The 18772-nt window shown below is 37.4% G+C and overlaps 1 protein-coding gene across 2 annotated transcripts in view; it reads right to left on the reverse strand.

The window, feature by feature from the left end:
* PEX7 (peroxisomal biogenesis factor 7) overlaps nt 1-18772 on the reverse strand; it is an 88388-nt gene that overhangs the window by 41179 nt on the left and 28437 nt on the right. For both annotated transcript variants that reach the window (XR_012517174.1, XM_039467948.2), the window contains exons 6-8: nt 12320-12426; nt 8953-9066; nt 6708-6763 (exon numbers count right to left, since the gene is read on the reverse strand). Coding sequence is in view for 1 of the 2 variants with exons in the window: in XM_039467948.2 (XP_039323882.1) it covers nt 6708-6763; nt 8953-9066; nt 12320-12426 (277 nt within the window). In the remaining variant the exon portion in view is untranslated. The remainder of the gene's footprint in view (nt 1-6707; nt 6764-8952; nt 9067-12319; nt 12427-18772) is intronic.

Raw genomic sequence — 18772 nt, forward strand, 5'->3', positions numbered from 1 at the left:
CTAGGAGGTGGATGTTGCAGTGAGCCGAGATTGTGCCACTGCACTCCAGCCTGGGCAACAGAGTGAGACTCCATCTCAAAAAAAAAAAAAAAGGAAGAAAAGAAATATGAATGCGTTAAACTTACATATTCTAATAAAAAGATTGTTTATTTGTTCACTAAGCAAAGTCCTAATATACACTCTATACAAGAGACATACCTAGAACAAAATGATTCAACAAAATTGTTTAAAAATAAAGGTATGGGGGTTCAACATACGCAAATCAATAAATGTAATCCATCACATGAACAGAACCAAAGACAAAAGCTACATGATTATTTCAATAGATGCAGAAAAGGCCTTTGATAAAACGCAACATCCCTTCATGCTAAAAACTCTCAATAAACTTGGTATTAATGGAATGTACCTCAAAATAATAAAAGCTATTTATTATAAACCCACAGCCAATATCATACTGAATGGGCAAAAGCTGGAACTATTCCCTTTGAAAACCGGCACAAGACAAGGATGCCCTCTTTCATCACTCCTATTCAACACAATATTAGACGTTCTGGCCAGGGCAATCAGGCAAGAGAAGGAAATAAAAGATATTCAAATAGGAAGAGAGGAAGTCAAATTGCCTCTGTCTACAGATGACATGTACATTTAGAAAACCCCAACGTCTCAGCCCAAAATCTCCTTAAGTTGATAAGCAACTTCAACAAAGTCACAGGATACAAAAATCAATGTGCAAAATCACAAGCATTCCTGTACACCAATAATAGACAAACAGAGAGTCAAATCATGAGTGAACTCCCATTCACAACTGCTATAAAGAGAGCAAAATACCTAGGAATACAACTTACAAGGGATGTGAAGGACCTCTTCAAGGAGAACTACACACCACTGCTCAAGGAAGTAAGAGAGGACACAAACAAATGGAAAAACATTCCGTGCCCATGGATAGGAAGAATCAATATCATGAAAATGGCCATATTGCCCAAAGTAATTTATGGGTTCAACACTATCCCCATCAAGCTACCACTTTCTTCACAGAATTAGAAAAAACGACTTTAAATTTCATATGGAACCAAAAAAAGAGCCTGTATAGCCAAGAAAATCCTAAGTAAAAAGAACAAAGATGGAGGTATCATGCTATCTGACTTCTAACTATGATACAGGGCTACAGTAACCAAAACAGCATGGTATTGGTGCCAAAACAGATATATAGACCAATGAAACAGAACAGAGGCCTCAGAAATACCACCACACATCTACAATCATTTGATCTTTGACAAACCTGACAAAAACAAGCATTGGGGAAAGGATTCCCTATTTAATACATGATGTTGGGAAAACTGGCTAGCCATATGCAGAAAACTGAAATTGGATCCATTCCTTAAACTTTATACAAAAATTAACTCAAGATGGATTAAAGACTTAAACATAATATCTAAAATCATAAAAACCCTGGAAAAGAACCTAAGCAATACCATTCAGGACACAGGCATGGGCAAAGACTTCATGACAAAAACACCAAAAGCAATGGCAACAAAAGTCAAAATTGACAAATGGGACTTAATTAAACTAAAGAGCTTCTGCACAGTGAAAGACACTGTCATCAGAGTAAACAGGCAACCTACAGGATGGGAGAAAACTTTTGCAATCTATCTATCTGACAAAGGGCTAATATCTAGAATCCACAAGGAACTTAAACAAATTTACAAGAAAAAAACAAACAACCCCATCAAAAAGTGGGCAAAGGATATGAACAGACACTTTTCAAAAGAAGACATTTATGTGGCCAACAAACATGAAAAAAAGCTCATTATCACTGGTCATTAGAGAAATACAAATCAAAACCACAACGAGACACCATCTCATGCCAGTTAGAATGGCAATAATTAAAAAGTCAAGAAACAACAGATGCTGGAAAGGATGTTGAAAAATAGGAACACTTTTACATGTTGGTGGGAGTATAAATTAGTTCAACCATTGTGGAAGACAGTGTGACGATTCCTCAAGGATCTAAAATCAGAAATACCATTTGACCCAGCATTCCCATTACTGGGTATATGCCTGCAAAATTAAATAATTCTACTATAAAGACACATGTACACATATGTTTATTGCAGCACTATTCACAATAGCAAAGACTTGGAACCAACCCAAATGCCCATCAATGATAGACTGGATAAAGAAAATGTGGCACATATACACCACAGAGTATCATGTAGCCACAAAAAAGGATGAGTTAATGTCCTTTGCAGGGACATAGATGAAGCTGGAAACCATCATTCTCGGCAAACTAACACAGGAACAGAAAACCAAACACTGTATGTTCTCACTCATAAATGGGAGTTGAACAATGAGAACACACAGACACAGGAATGGGAACATCACATACCGGGTCCTGTCAGGGGGTTGAGAGGCTAGGGGAGGGATAGTATTAGGAGAAATACCTAATGTAGATGATGGGTTGATGGGTGCAGCAAACCACCATGGCACATGTATACCTATGTAACAAACCTGCCCATTCTGCACACGTATCTCAGAACTTAAAGCATTAACTGTGACAAAGAAGGATATTCTTTAATGTTAAAAGTCTCAATTCACTATATACATATTATAATATCTTCATACCAGAAACACAGCATCTATTTCTATAAAATCGGAACTACAAAAGACGCAGGGAGATCTAGAAGCCTGCTAATTGTAAGAGATTTTAACACACCATGCTCAGTAACATACCATTCTCAGACTAACTGGACCATTAGTAAGAAAGGATAAAGAAGGCCTAAACAACATAATCAATTTGTAAGGTTATAATTATACACTGAACTTTATTGTCTGAAAATGGAGAATATACAGTCTTCTCAACTGCAAAGGTAACATTCACAAAAACTGATCATTTATTAGGTTCCACTTCCCCCAAATATCAATATGTTCCAGAAAATAGAATGATTAAAATAGTATTCTCTGATTTTAATGCAACAAAACTAGAAAGTATTAACAAAATTTTTAAAGTTAAAAAGCATTTTCCGCCGGGCGCGGTGGCTCACGCCTGTAATCCCAGCACTTTGGGAGGCCGAGGCAGGTGGACCACGAGGTCAAGAGATCAAGATCATCCTAGTCAACATAGTGAAACCCCGTCTCTACTAAAAATACAAAACATTAGCTGGGCATGGTGGTGCATGCCTGTAATCCCAGCTACTCAGGAGGCTGAGGCAGGAGAATTGCCTGAACCTAGGAGGCGGATGTTGCGGTGAGCCGAGATAGTGCCATTGCACTCCAGCCTGGGTAACAAGAGCAAAACTCCGTCTTAAAAAAAAAAAGCATTTTCATATGAAAACTAAATAAATTCCTATTATACAACTCTTGGAAGAAAAGGCAAGTATAAACAAAACTAAAAACTTGTTTAAAATGATAATGAAAACATTATATATCTGAATTTATGGGCTATAGTTTGAACAACAACCAGAAAAAAATTTATAGCCTTAAACACTTTATTAGCAAAATGAAGGAATAAAAATAAATTCCCAGCTCAAGAAGCTGGAAAAAAAAGAACAATAAAAAGAAAGTACCAAAAAAGAAATAATAAAAATAAAAGCAGCAATTAATAATTTAGAAAATGGAAAAAAAGTAGTTCTTTTTCTTTTTTTTCAGACCGAGTTTCACTCTTGTTGCCTAGGCTGGAGTGCAATGGTGCGATCTCGGCTCACTGCAACCTCTATGACTTGGGTTCAAATAAATCTCCTGCCTCGACCTCCCAAGTAGCTGGGATTACAGGCATGCGCTAGCATGCCCAGATAATTCTATATTTTTAGTAGAGGTGGAGTTTCACCATGCTTGTCAGGCTGGTCTCGAACTCCTGACCTCAGGTGATCTGCCCGCTTTGGCCTCCCAAAGTGCTGGGATTACAGGCATGAGCCACCACACCTGGCTGACAAAAGTAGTTCTAATGAATAAATTAAAATTCTACCTGCTGAAGAAAAATAACAAAATAAATATACCACTAGATATTAAAAAAAGAATTCATAAAGATACAAAATCAGAAATAACAAGAGTAAAACAATTGAAAAAGAGGAAATCCTACAACAGTACTTTACAGACATCTTTTTTTTTTTTTTCCTGAGGCAGAGTCTCACTCTGTTGCCCAAGCTGGAGTGCAGTGGCATTTCAGCTCACTGCAACCTCTGCCTCCCAGGTTCAAGTGAGTCTCCTGCCTCAGCCTCCCAAGTAGCTGGGATTACAGGCATCTGCCATCACACCTAGCTAATTTTTCCATTTTTAGTAGAGGCAAGGTTTCACCATGTTGGCCAGACTAGTCTCGAACTCTTGACCTCAGGTGATCCACCTGCTTCAGCCTCCCAAAGTGCTGGGATTACAGGCGTGAGCAACTGTGTCCATCCCTTTACAGACACATGTACAAATAAATTTGAAAACCTACAAGCAAGGGACATTTCCAAAATTGATTCCATTAGAGATGCAAAGTTTAAAGAGACCAATTTCTATAAAAGCAATGAAGTTATCAAGAAAAGCACTCCACAAAAAGCACCATGCTCTGATAATTTTACAGAGCAATCCTACCAAGGATTCGAAGACCAAATAGGCTCAATGCTGTATAAGTAGTTCCAGCGCTTTGGAAACGAAGGAAAATCTCTTAATTCTTTTTTATGAAACAAGCAAAACAAAGACACATAAACAAAAAGAAAGAAAACTACAACAATATCACCTTTGAATACTGATGCAAAGCTTTAAATAAAATATTAGCAAACACAAGTCAACAACATGGTAAGAAACGATACACAAAGAACATTAGAGACAGTCAAGGAATGCAAGGTTGGTTCAATTCATTAATATAATACATCACAGCCATAGCACTAAGAAGAAAAATCATGATTATCTCCATAAATACCAGGGGGGAAGAAAAGCCTTCAACAAAACTAAGATCCATTCCTGATCAAAGAAAAAAAAAAAAGACAAACTCAAGAAAATAGGAATTCATGCATACTTTCTCAGCATGACAAACAAGTAAACATATATAATTTGCATTAAAGCCAGAATCTTATTTTTAATAGAGAAACACTAAAGGCATTTGCACTAATATTAGGAATCAGACATTCTGTATAAACTATCTAGCACTGTATTAGAGGTATTTGTGAAGTCAATTTTAAAAGAAATCAATTGGAGGTGTCAGAATTGGAAATGAAGGTGTAGGACCACATTTATTTGCAAGTGATATGATCATATACCTGAAAAACCCTAATGAATCAATGATCTTTAGATGGTGGAGAAACAGGTACTTTCAAACATTGCTGGTGGGTATCAAAATTGGCATATTCCTTACGGATGAAGATTTGGTAATATCTAAGAAAACTACACGTTTGCCTTTTAACTCAGCAATTGCACTTCTACGAATACCAGATATTAATTCTCTGGTAATATGAATATGCATACACACAAAGCTATCATTCACTCTGGCACTGTTTATTTATGAAACATTGAAAACAAGCTAAATATCCATACATAGGAGGGTAGCCAAATAAACTACAGTACATCCACACAATGGTGTATTAAGCAGAATGAGAATGATTTCTTTGATATAGAATGATTTCTAGGATATATTTTATGTGAAAAATGCAAAATTTAAAGGAGTATGTATCCAAAGTACCCCACTCTTTGTGTAAGTAAGGGGGAAATGAGAAAATATATATATGTAGATATATCTATCTATCTACATACATGAGCAAGACTAGTTACCTACAGAGTATGGAACAGAATAAAACAGAAAGGCTGAGGAAATAGAAGGGGGGAAATGACACCTTTCTGAATATAGCTTTACGTACATCTTGATTTTTGAAACCAGGTCAACGTTTTGCATAGGCAAAAATCAACATGGATTAGAGGAAAACCCTAAAATTGAATACAAACAGAAACAAAGGAATCAAACTATGTCTCAAATGAATAACATAACCACACTCTAACAGAGAAGAGGAGAATTAACCTAAGTAACTGCTGAATACATTATCTGAACTAAAGACAAAAAACTCTAAGCAAGTGCTGAGCTCTAATTAATAAGATTATTTTTTTCAAAGGTATGGCTTTGCAATTCTGAAACTACTTTTTAAGCATTACAACATTTAACATGTAAGAAAATACACTGTGAATAAAATGGAAGTCAAAAATTATAAATTTGGAAAGGAGAAATGAATCTATGTGGTGTAGAACTGTAACTGAAAGTATAAATAGGGACACACACCCACACACACTCATATCTAGATATCCATGCACATATATACACATATACATTCATATATCTACATTCACAAACAAACTCATGTTCATTGTTTTTTCATCTAAGCAATCTTAGCCTTAAGACTCATATAATTAGACCTGAAAAAATGAAATTTCCCAATTTCTAAATCTAAATTTACAAGATATTGGCTATGCAAGTTATGGTTTAGGAAAGTGTCACCGTCTATTAGAAAAAAAGCTTTTACACATAATAGCCAGGCTAATATTTGCAGAGAAAAATATTTACTCATATATGTGACTGGATCATGAAAACAGGAAAAATATAATATTAAGCCTAGTAAATATTTAAATATGCCCAACTCAGATTATTTTCATGTTAGTAAGAGTAATCATATTATCTTTTATAAAAGTTGCAAAGATGCAAATGTTACCTAGTATTTCACAATGAAACGTATTAAAAGTCACCGTACCTTACAGTAAAATCATACGAGCAAGAGGCCAGCACAGAAGCATGAAATGGGGAAAACTACAAAAAAAAAAAAGAAAAAAAAAAGAAACCAAAAAAAAACTTTTTGAAGTCAGCTGTAATTATAACACTGCTTTCTATGATCATTACATAAACATCATAATACATTTAAGTTTAGTCAGAGCTGTTACTTAAAATGATGCTTTTCCAAAACATACATGCTTTAATTTGTGGCAAAAATCTTCTGGCCTTTTAAGTATTCATATTCAGGAAAAACATTTTTATATTCTCCAAAGAAGATTATCCCTCAAGTCTTTTAGAACTTATTTAGAATATTCCCAAAGTGTTGCTATTCTAGAAAAATTAAATACAATTTCATATGGACTACCCAAAAATGATTCTTACAAGCCGGATGAGGTGGCTCACGCCTGTAATCCCAGCACCTTGGGAGGCTGAGAAGGGCCTATCACCTGAGGTCAGAGATTCGGGATCAGCCTGGCCAACATAGTGAAACCCCGTCTCTAATAAAAATACAAAAATTAGCCGGGCGTGGTGGCGCACAACTGTAATGCCATCTATTTGGGAAGCTGAGGCAGGTGAATTGCTTGAACCCAGGAGGTGGAGGTTGCAGTGAGCCGAGATCGCGCCACTGCACTCCAGCCTGGGTGACAGAGAGAGACTTCGGCTCAAAAAAAAAAAAAAAAAAAAAAAAACAGGCAAGCAAACAAAAAGGATTCTTACAAATATAAGGGATGTATAATAGTACAAATATATAATTTTATCATTTACCAATTTTACAAATATATATTATGATTGCTATAATTAAAACTATCAAAATAAACATTTAAAATAAAACAGCTGTAATATATTTTATGTTATTTGTATATTATAGCTAATAAAAATGATATAAAGGATAAAAAGCAAATTTAAAGACAAGTAATGTCTTCTAAATAAAAACGTACTTAATAAGTTGACCTTTGCAATTACATTTCTTCAGTGTTTGTCTTACCAGCACTTTAACAGTTAAATACACATATATAACTACATTTGACTAGCACTTAAGTACTTTCACTACATTACTTATTTCATTCTAAGAATCACTCTGAAATATAGAGAATATTTTTAAACTGCTAAAACTTGTCCACATAAATTTTTGTTAAATTTGCACAGAGCACTGTGTCTCCTATGTTGCACTGTAGTCAGTGAAACTTAAAATATTAATATAACTAAAAATTTAGAATTGTTGGCCAGGCATGGTGACTCATCCTATAATCCCAACACTCTGGGAAGCCAAGGCAGGCAGATCACTTGAGGTCAGGAGTTTGAGACCAGCCTGGCCAACACTGTGAAACCCTCTCTCTACTAAAAATACAAAAAAATTAGCCAGGTATGGTGGCATGCACCTATAGTGCCAGCTACTCAGGAGGTTGAGGCAGGAGAATCGCCTGAACTCAAGAGGAAGAGATTGTAGTGAGCCAAGATTATGCCACTGTACTTCAACCTGGGCGATAGGGTGAGACTCTGTCTCAAAAGAAAAAAAAAAGAATAGAATTTTTAAAATAGTAGGGATAATAATATATAATTATCTTATTTTTTTAAATCAGTAAGGTACTTTTTTACCCTTAATGTAAAAAACAAAGAATGAAATTAGGAGATACCACTTAATAAAATGCTTTCCATTGTCATTTAGCAGAACTTACCTAAACAAAAGCCAGGAAACTAAACTAAGTCATCTTATACCCAGAGAAATGTATTGGGACCATCATTAAAAATTTACCTCATTCTCTGCTGTTTACAGAGTAAAAAACTTCTATATCCCAAACATTTGTAAATAGTCATGTATGTTATCATGTTAGGAAAAAGAAAGTATTAACCATCTCTTTATACCTGTTTCAATAAAGTAAAGAGACTCCCACTAATTAGAAACTTAGGAAAAACATAATACTAAAAGTGAATTATTTTAGTTAAAAAAATAATATTAAAGGAAATAATAGATTAGGGGTGAAAGAATGAAAAAAAGATTTTTATTTAACCTTAAGTATTGAAAGTCTACACGGCCCAAATTCATTCAACAATTATTCAAATATTTTTACCTAATTTTAGCTTTTAATATTCATTAATTGGGTAACAAAAATACACATAAAAAAGAATTAGTAACTTCAATCCCTAAACCCAGAACACTTTTTAATATATGCTTCATTGATTATTATAAATTTATTCTACATTTAAAATACAAGATGAAAACTTACTTTCACCCTCCTAATAGCATAGGTATGACCAAGAAGCTCAAACACTGGTTGCCGTACATTCCTTAAGTCCCAGCCTCTCAAACTACAGTCAACTGCCCCTGTCACCAGCAAATTCTAAAAACAATTTAGAGAAAAATACACTGTGACATCTTTGCATAGCAGTATGCAGGCTTTCCTACCAGAAACAACCTCTACTTTCTGATAATTATTTAATATGAACCCAGGAGTCATTTTTGAGCAGCTGTATAATGAGTATCAACATTAATAGCAAAACATTAACATGACTTGTGAGAAAAAGAACTCAACATGCTTTAAGTACATGATGGAACACTACACACAACTGAGAAAGGCATAGCTCCAAACAGCATTGCGGATTTTCTGATTCACCTTTAGCAGTGGCAGTAAGTACCTAAGGGACTGAAAATTTTATCTGACAAATGAACCCAGCTTTCTCTTCAAAAGGTTTTCGCTGCAATCCCAGAAACTTGGGAGGCCAAGGTGGGACGATCACTTGAGGCCAGGAATTGGAGACCAGCATGGGCAATAAAGCAAGACCCTGTCTACACAAAAAATTTACAAATTAGCCAGGTGTGGTAGCACACACCTGTAGTTTTAGCTACTTGAGAGACTGAGTGAGGCAGGAGGATTGCGTGAGCCCAAGAGTTCGAAGCTACAGTGTGCTATGATTGCCCCACTGTACTTCAGCCTGGATGACAGAGCAATTTCCTACCTCTAAAAAAAAAAATAATAATAAAAATAAAAATTAAAAAAGGTTTTCAAGGCTAGGTGCCATGGTTCACTCTTAAAATCCCAGCACTTTGGGAGGGCAATGCGGGTAGATCATTTGAGCCCAGGAGTTTGAGACCAGCCTGGGCAACACCGTGAGACCCCGGCTCTAAAAAAAAAAAAAAAAAAAAAAAATTTCAACATAGTCTGAGGTTTTTCCAGGCATTAAAAGGCAAGAGGTCTGTTCATTTAGGGACATCTGAAAAAGCATGGGCTACGAATTAAATTTTCCATGTTCTCTAAATCAAAATTAATCATTGTTTCCAACTCTCTTGGACCAAGTCTTAATACAATATCTAATCATATCCAAGAATGTAATCAAATAGTGGTGAGTCTATCTAGCCCGCTTTACAAATTCTGCTATCAAGAACCCCAAGTGAACCCAGAAATCCTGGCTAAACAGGCCAAATGCTGGGTCTCCACTCAGTCCACCCCACATGACCCGGAACAGCAATGTATTAAGTTGGTGCAATGTATTTAAGTTATTGCCATTACTTTCAATGGCAAAAACTGCAATTACTTTTGCACCAACCTAACACTGTCTGAATATGTTAGGCTTTAGTGTAAGCTGATTTGAAGAAAAGTTTCAGTGATTAGAAAATAATTTTTATAAACCACTCTCAAATGTCTATCAGCATCTTTCTTTAGAATTCCCAAACATCTAATATACAGGCCATAATTAATTTTCCAATATGAAAAATTCATTTATGAGTCTGAACCTGCAGTCATCAGCACTGAAATGTTTAGATTAACATCATTTCATACATACTACATTTTCTTTTAACTTATTTTATTTATTTTTATTTAAAGAACTCTGCCAATATACTGCTCTTTTAACTTTAATTAATTTAAAACTGGGAAAAAAGCAAAGCGTACATTTTACCTATCTGTCAGTCAACAGACCACTTCAGGGACATAAATACAGTCATGCTTCACTTAATGATGGGGATATGCTTTGAGAAATGTGGCATTAGGTAATTTCATCTTTGCGTGAATATCACAGAGTGTACTTACACAAACCTAAATGGTACAGCCTACTACAACAGCTAGGCTAGATGGTACAGCCTATTTTACTCCTAGGCTATAAGCCTAAACGGCATGTTACTGTACTGAATACTATAGGCTACTGTTCTGTATCCAAACATAGAAAAGATACAGTAAAAATACAGTATGGAAGATAAAAATGGTAGTAGGGCCCTTACCATGAATGGAGCTTACAAAACTGGAAATTACTCTGGGTGAGTTAGTGAGTGAGTGGTGAATGAATGTGAAGGCCTAGAACATTACAGCACACTAAATTTATTTTTTAAATTTTCTCTTTTTTTTGAGATGGAATCTTGCTCTGTCACCAGGCTGGAGTGCAGTGGCACGATCTTGGCTCACTGTAACCTCTGCCTCCTGGGTTCAAGCAATTCTCCTGCCTCAGCCTCCCAACTAGCTAAGACTACAGGCACGCACCATCAATCCCAGCTATTTTTTGTATTTTTAGTAGAGACAGGGTTTCACCATATCAGCCAAGATGGTCTTAATCTCTTAATCTGGTGATCCACCCACCTCAGCCTTCCAAAGTGCTGGGATTACAGGCGTGAGCCACCGTGCCCAACCAATTTCCTTTCTTCAATAATAAATTAACCTTAGCTTACTATAAGTTTTTTGCTTTGTTAAACTTCCTAATTTTTTTTAACTTTCTGACTCTTCATAATAACAAAACTTAAAACACAAATACATTATACAGCTATTCAAAAATATTTTCTTCCTTTATATCCTTACAAGCTTTTTTCTATTTTTAAATTGTTTTTAACTTTTTAAACTCATTTGTTAAAAAACTGAGACATACACACACTAGTTTAGGACTACACTGAGTCAGGATTATCCATATCACTGTCTTCTACCTCCACATCTTGTCCTGCTAGAATGTCTTTGGGGGCAATAGGAATTTTTCAGCTCCATTATAATCTTATGAGCCCTGTCATATATGCAATCTGTCACTGGCTGAAATGTTGTTCTGCAGTGCATGACTACAGTACATTAACACATATTTAATCCATTGCTATCTCTAATTCATATGCTCATGTGGTTAACTGAAGCTTTAAGAAAGTTGCACATGGACACTTATCTTACAGAGGCATGAAAATTGGTTAGGCTTAAAAAGGAAGATGAAACAGAAAAATTTAAAAACTGATGGACTGTCAAATTAAAAATCAAGTTACAAATAGCTCAACAGCCTGACTAGCAAGGTGAAAGAGAAATAAAAGCAAAAGATGATACAAAATTGCAGGGTTAAGAGCAATAAAGAAAAAAATTACATAAATTGGTAAGGCAGTTTCCCAAAACAAATAAGTAAGGCTGCACTGTTGAACTTTGAGAATTTCTGTTTCTTATTTTGCTTGTTTTATGAGCACTTAAATCCAATTAATGCTAATGCAGGTCAGTCACAATCATTAATTAGAAAGGAAAGGGACAGAATTTAACTTAATGGTCCAGGAACACCACCAAAGTCCACATAAACAAAGATAAATAAAATTTAGAACATTTTAACATTAGGAAGGACAGAAGCTCAGGACAGCGCCATATACTGTACCTCATTGTATTTACACCAGTCACAACTCAAGATTTCTGCCTGATGTGCTGGAATCACGATTCTGACTCCTGCTGCTTTCACATCCCATATTCTCAGAGTCTGATCACCTGGTAAAAAAAGAAAGACTTGATCATTTCTCGTCACACCACTTGAATGTGCAGTGACGTGTTAATAATGATAAGTCAAGTAAAAATACACTGCTTTCACTGTTAGGATATTGCCATCTTTAGACTTATTTTTTAAACTAAAATAATGTATAAGAACTATTCAAATGAAGGAATACAAAAGTAATGTTGCACCGTGATAATGCTTTAAGGAGGAAAATTGAATCTCACAGAGATAAACACAATATTGACTAAACACATACCACACCCGGTACATTTTTCTTTAAGGCAGGAAAGGCCCTGAAAATTCTCCTGCTGGAAAATAAGTGATCACTCCATATCAGCGTATTGCACTAGAAACCAACAACAGATTAACAGTTTTACTGCTAAAGGCAGGCAAAGTCTACCAAGCCAAAGTGGAGAATTTTTACTTTTCATTTTTCAAGTACACTATATTTTAGTGGGCAAGCTACAGGTGTATTTTTCTATAAAAAAAAAAAAAGAAGAAGAAGAAGAATAAAGAAAAGAAAGAAAAAAGAAAGCTAAAAACATTTATTTATTAAGTTTATTTTATTTTTTGAGACAGAGTCTTGCTCTATTGCTCAGGTTGGAGTACAGTGGCGTGATATCAGCTCATTGTAACCACCACCTCCTGGGTTCAAGCAATTCTTGTGCCTCAGCACCTCCCCCAAGTAGCTGGGATTATAGATGCATACCACCCTGACCCGCTAATTTTTGTATTTTTAGTAGAGACGGATTTCAGCTGGGTACAATGGCTCATGCCTGTAATTCTTGCACTTTGGGAGGCCAAGGTGGGCAGATCACCTGAGGTCAGGAGTTTGGACAACATGCTGAAACCCCGCCTCTACTAAAAATACAAAAAATTAGCCAGGCGTGATGGTGGCCAACTGTAATCCCACCTACTTGGAAGGCTGAGGCAGAAGAATCACTTGAATCTGGGAGGCGGAGGTTGCAGTGAGCCAAGATGGCGCCACTGCACTCCAACCCAGGCAACAAGAGCAAAATTCCGACTCAAAAAAAAAAAAAAGAGAGAGAGAGAGAGATGGGATTTCACCATTGTTGGCCAGGCTGGTCTCAAATTCCTGACTTCACGTGATCCTCCCACCTTGGCCTCCCAAAGTGCTGGGAGTACAGGTGTGAGCTACCGCACCTGGCCAACAAGCTAAAAACATTTAAAGATTACACTTTGCATTATGACAGAAGTAGTCCGCATTACTTAACTGCATGGTCACCCCAATTAAATATTTTATATGTTGTTTGCCTCCAATTTTTCTAAACTATAAGGAAACAAAGGATGACAAGATGAAAAAAATCCAGAATACATACACCTACCTCAAAAGTAAAATATAAACAACTGATGATAGGAGAAAACCAGTTCTATGTAATGAAACACATAGTTTCTGGCATGATAGCAGGTGGGGTCTTGAATCCCATTTTGTGGTTATAGGACTCTGTACAGATAGGATATGTAATATCTCTGAGACTGATTCCTCATTTCGAAAAGAGACACAGAATGCCTAACATGCAGTGCTAAGAATTTAATCAAGTTTCTGTAAAGCACCTGGCATGGTCTCTAACACATAGCAAACACTGCCAAATATGGTATATAAAAACGCTAAAGTTTTAAAGCATCTTTTACTTATCTACACATATTTTTCTATATTTCGAATTCCAAATCATATATTGTTAAGCTAAATTTAGCTATCCTGGGCAATTTTTTTCTGGCTTCTTTGGAAGTTGCTTAAGAAAGATTAGAAATGTGCTGGCAGTAATTAAATGCCGAGATTAAGAACAGGGCCTTTGGAGTTCTGGAGCTTGGTTCTAATCCAGCTCAATCGTTCAGTGGTCACTGATGCTTAATCAAGTTACTTTGCTGATCTTCAGTTTCCTACCTACAATAAAATAACTGCCTTGTAAGGCTGAAATGAGGCAAGGTAGTAGCGTGTATATGGTGCCAGATAACCAGTAACCCCTCAGTGTTTTTTTTTTTTAAATGAGAAAAAATACCCATGATTAGAAGTTATTTCTGTCCCCTAATAATAACATAAATAATAGCTAATATTTCTTAAGTGCTTCCAATGTGCCACATACTATTCTAAGCATTTTATTTTATTTTTTTCTAAAAACATCACAACTATATAAAGTAGGAATTTGGATATATATATAAAAAGTAATTGTATAGTACTATACAAATGAGGAAACTGCAGCAGATAGAGATGAAATAACTCACCCAGGACGGCAAGCAACAGAAGCAGGACCTGGAACTAGAACCCAGGCAGTCTGGGTCCCCAGCACGTGCACTTAACAACTTCACAACTACACTACGCTGCTGCCTCCTTGTGTTGCTGGAGGACACATGCCAAACAATCAATGCTGGCTGATTCTGGGGGAATTATTTTAATTCTTTTGATTTCCAGGATGGAGTGCAGTGGTGCAATCTCAGCTCACTGCAACCTCTGCCTCCCAGACTCAAGCAATCTTCCCACCTCAGCCTCCCGAGCAGCTGGGACTACAGGTGCACATCACCATGCCCAGCTAATGTTTCTAGTTTTGGTAGAGACAGAATTTTGCCATATTGGCCAGGCTGGTCTCCAGCTCCTGAGCTCAAGCAATCCACTCGCCTCAGTCTCCCATACTGCTGGGATTACAGGTGTGAGCCACTGCGCCCAGCCCTATGTTGCTTTTTCTATAAACTGGAGAAAAATCTCTATTATATTTTCAATATCACTTCCCATCCTCCCTGCCCAGAGACCACAACGGTCATGAATTGGTCCACAGCCCTTTAGTCTACATTCTGGTAATACTTTTATTACATTTTACTGGATCCAAAAATATGCACTACTCCTTTGTATGTAGGATTTTTTTCCTTTTTTGATTTAAAAATACTATCTCGCTACGTTTTTAAAAAAAAAGGTTGAAAAAAACCACTTTGATAGATGAGAGTAATGAACATTTTCGGACCTAGCTAAGGACGGTACCACCATCCACAGTACCTTATTCCTTGCTCTGACCACAGCTGACAGGTCAAAGGGAGGTATCTGGGATTTTTCTGAACTTCAACTGAAAAATAATGTCAGTCCCTCTTCTATGGCAAAATTTACAAATTATAAAATTCAGGACCCACTGGTGACAACATATCTCATTGTGAAAAAGGAATGATGAGTTTGAAAGTACCAAACAGAAATTGTTCAGGATTAGTATAGGTTAGAGTTTCAAATAACTCCAAGGGCCCTCATTATAATCACTGTCTGTGGTCTAGCCCCCAGTCAGTAAAATTTGCTCCCAGAATGCCAAACAGCTTGGATGAAATGATCTCTCATGACTTTCTCCAGCCTTCAGTGTATAATGCAGGGTGACGTGGATGTCTATTGTTTGGTCTGCCCAGCAATACCCTTTTTCTAGGAACAGCATGTCCTTTTCTCACCAAGTGATTCTATAAAGACTTACACCTCAGCACAATTGACTGGACAAAGGCAGGTCCAGGCAAGGCCAACCGCAGTACCTCATTCCCTGCTCTGACTACAGATGAAAAGGTCAAAGGTAGGTACTTGGGATTTTTCTAAACTATTAACTGAAAAAAATCATGTCTTTCCTTCTCTTATGGTAGCATTTATAACTTATAAATATTCAGGAGGCTGGGCATGGTGGGTTACAGCTGTAATCCCAGCACTTTGAGGGGCTAAGGCAGGAGGTCTGCTTGAGTCCAGGAGTCTGAGACCAGCCTGAGCAACATAGTGAGACTCTGTTTCTACAAAACATTTAAAAATTAACTGGGCATGGTGGCACACACCTGTAGTCCCGGCTACTGCAAAGGTTGAGGTGGGAGTATTGCTTGAGTCCAGGAGGTCGAGGCTGCAGTGTGCCATACCTGCAATACTGCACTCCAGCCTGGGTGACAGAACAAGGCCCTGTCTCCAAAATAGAAAAATATGGCCAGGGGCAGTAGCTCATGCCTGTAATCCCAGCACTTTGGAAGGCTAAAGCAGGTGGATCACTTGAGGCCAGGCATCTGAGACCAGCCTGGCCAACACGGCAAAACTCTGTCTCTACTAAAAATACAAAAAAAAAAAAAAACAAATTAGCCAGGCATGATGGTACATACCTGTAATCCCAGCTGCTCAGGAGGCTTGGGGACAAGAATTACTTGAATCCTAGAGGTAGAGGTTGCAGTGAGCTAAGATCACACCACTGCACTCCAGCCTGGGCAATGGAGACAGATTCTGTCTCAAAAAAAAATCATATATATATATATAAATTCATGAGCTACTTGGTGGCCACATGTCTTACTGTGTGGAAAAAGCCAGTCTGCAGAGTCAGGTGAACAAGTAGGGAGAAGTCCAGGTGAGAGACAGAATGTGACCTGGGGCCTTTCAAGCAGCCCTTCCCTTTCTGGGATATGCTTTTTAACAAATTTTGCAAAGCTCTAACATAGTCCCAGTTCTATCACTTGTAGGCAAAGGAAATTACTCATTATCATAAGGGAGTGAAGGGTATTCTCCTGAGGCTTCAGTCTCCTGAAGCTAGCTCCAAAGAAAACCATTTGATTAAGCACCAGGCTTCCATTAAAATATATGAAATGGCTAAATAATATATACTAGCTTTCAGGAATTTATATCTAACACTAGGGTGAAACTATAAACTGCTACAGCTATAGCACTGTCTCAAGATCAATAAGCTTGGGTTCACCCTAATAATATGAGTATGTGAACTGATTTAAAGTACCAAAAGAGGCTAGGCATCGTGGCTCACGCCTGTAATCCTAGCACTTTGGGAGGTCAAGGTAGGCAGATCGTTTGAGTTCAGGAGTTCCAGACCCACCTGGGCAACCACATAATCCTGTCTCTACAGAAAATACAAAAATTAGCCAGGCTTAGTAGCATGCACCTGTAGTCCCAGCTACTCAGGAAGCTGAGGTGGGAGGATTGCTTGAGCCTAGAAGGTGGAGGCTGCAGTGAGCTGAGATTGTGCCGCTGCATTCCAGCCTGGGTGACAAAGCCAGACTCTGTCTCAAAAAATTAAAATAAAAAAATTTACAAGTACCAAAACATTACAGTGAAAGCAGACTAGGAGATTAAGAACTGTTATTGTAGCAATAATATGAATGAGTCTCACAAGAGATAATGCTGCAAAAGAAACCAGACACAAATATATGAAAATGGGTAACATGAATCCATGTTATTGGTGACTATAAGGATGGGAGGAGGCCCCCTGGGAATGTTCTGTTTCTTCATCTGGGTGCCAGTTAGAAGGATGTGTTCACTGTAAGAATTTGCCACATTGTATACTAAGATTACATACTGTTCAATGTGTGTATTATGCTTCAACAGAAGATTAAACAACACAACAACAAAGGTTACCTCTCTGGCACAACAGTTATGTTCCATACCACCACCATTTTCAGGCAATATTAGAAGAAAAAAAAAAAAAAGCCATGACTTGAGCTGTCCCCTCTTGCGGTTAATTTAGCAGGCACAAAAATGTGAAGACCGCTGGGCAAAAGCTGAGAATTCCCCTTCCTTGACAGCAACTCCTAATGTAACCATCTGGCACTTTGTCCTCGCCATTTTGTTTCCAGGTAGAAAAGAGGTCTTCTGACCAAATGGTACAATGACTCATTCAACTCTTTCAGCTGCCAGGACATCTGTATTTATGTGGTTTTTTAAATTGAATTTTCTAGACAATTGGCCTTTCATTGACAGGCAGACATTTATTAGGGCCCTGTGATGGTGCCATAGACTCACCTGAATTGCCAGATTCTCTTATCAGTTGCAGACCTGCTACTGACAGAGCCAGTGATTTTTTTTTTTTTTTTTTTAAACTGAGACAGAGACTCTGTTGCCCAGACTGGAGTATAGTGGCGCGATCTCGGCTCACTGCAACCTCTGCCTCCTGGGTTCAAGGGATTCTCCTGCCTCAGCCTACCAGTAGTTGGGATTTCAGGTGCCTACTACCACGCCCAGCTAATGTTTCTGAGTTTTTAGTAGAGACGGGGTTTCACCATGTTGGTCAGGCTAGTCTCGAACTCCTAACCTTAAGTGATCTGCCCGCCTTGGCCTCCCAAAGTGCTGCGATTACAGGCATGAGCCACTGTACCTAGCCAGAACCAGTGAATTTAAATGTACAATATGGACGAGGAAGTGCTGGCTGTTACTATGTCTAATTTCAAACTGCAGCAGGTAAGAAGTTGCATAAGGAGAATGAGTGTAAACAGAATCTAGAACTGGGAAGTGAACTGAGTAGCAAAAGGGTACTTTGGGGCCAATGTAATATAACTTAACCAAAATGCTCTGTGCCTCTCAGATGTAATATATCTCTTTCTTACAATAGA

The sequence above is a fragment of the Saimiri boliviensis genome, chromosome 4 (assembly GCF_048565385.1).
Source record: "Saimiri boliviensis isolate mSaiBol1 chromosome 4, mSaiBol1.pri, whole genome shotgun sequence".
In the NCBI taxonomy this organism is placed as follows: domain Eukaryota; kingdom Metazoa; phylum Chordata; class Mammalia; order Primates; family Cebidae; genus Saimiri; species Saimiri boliviensis.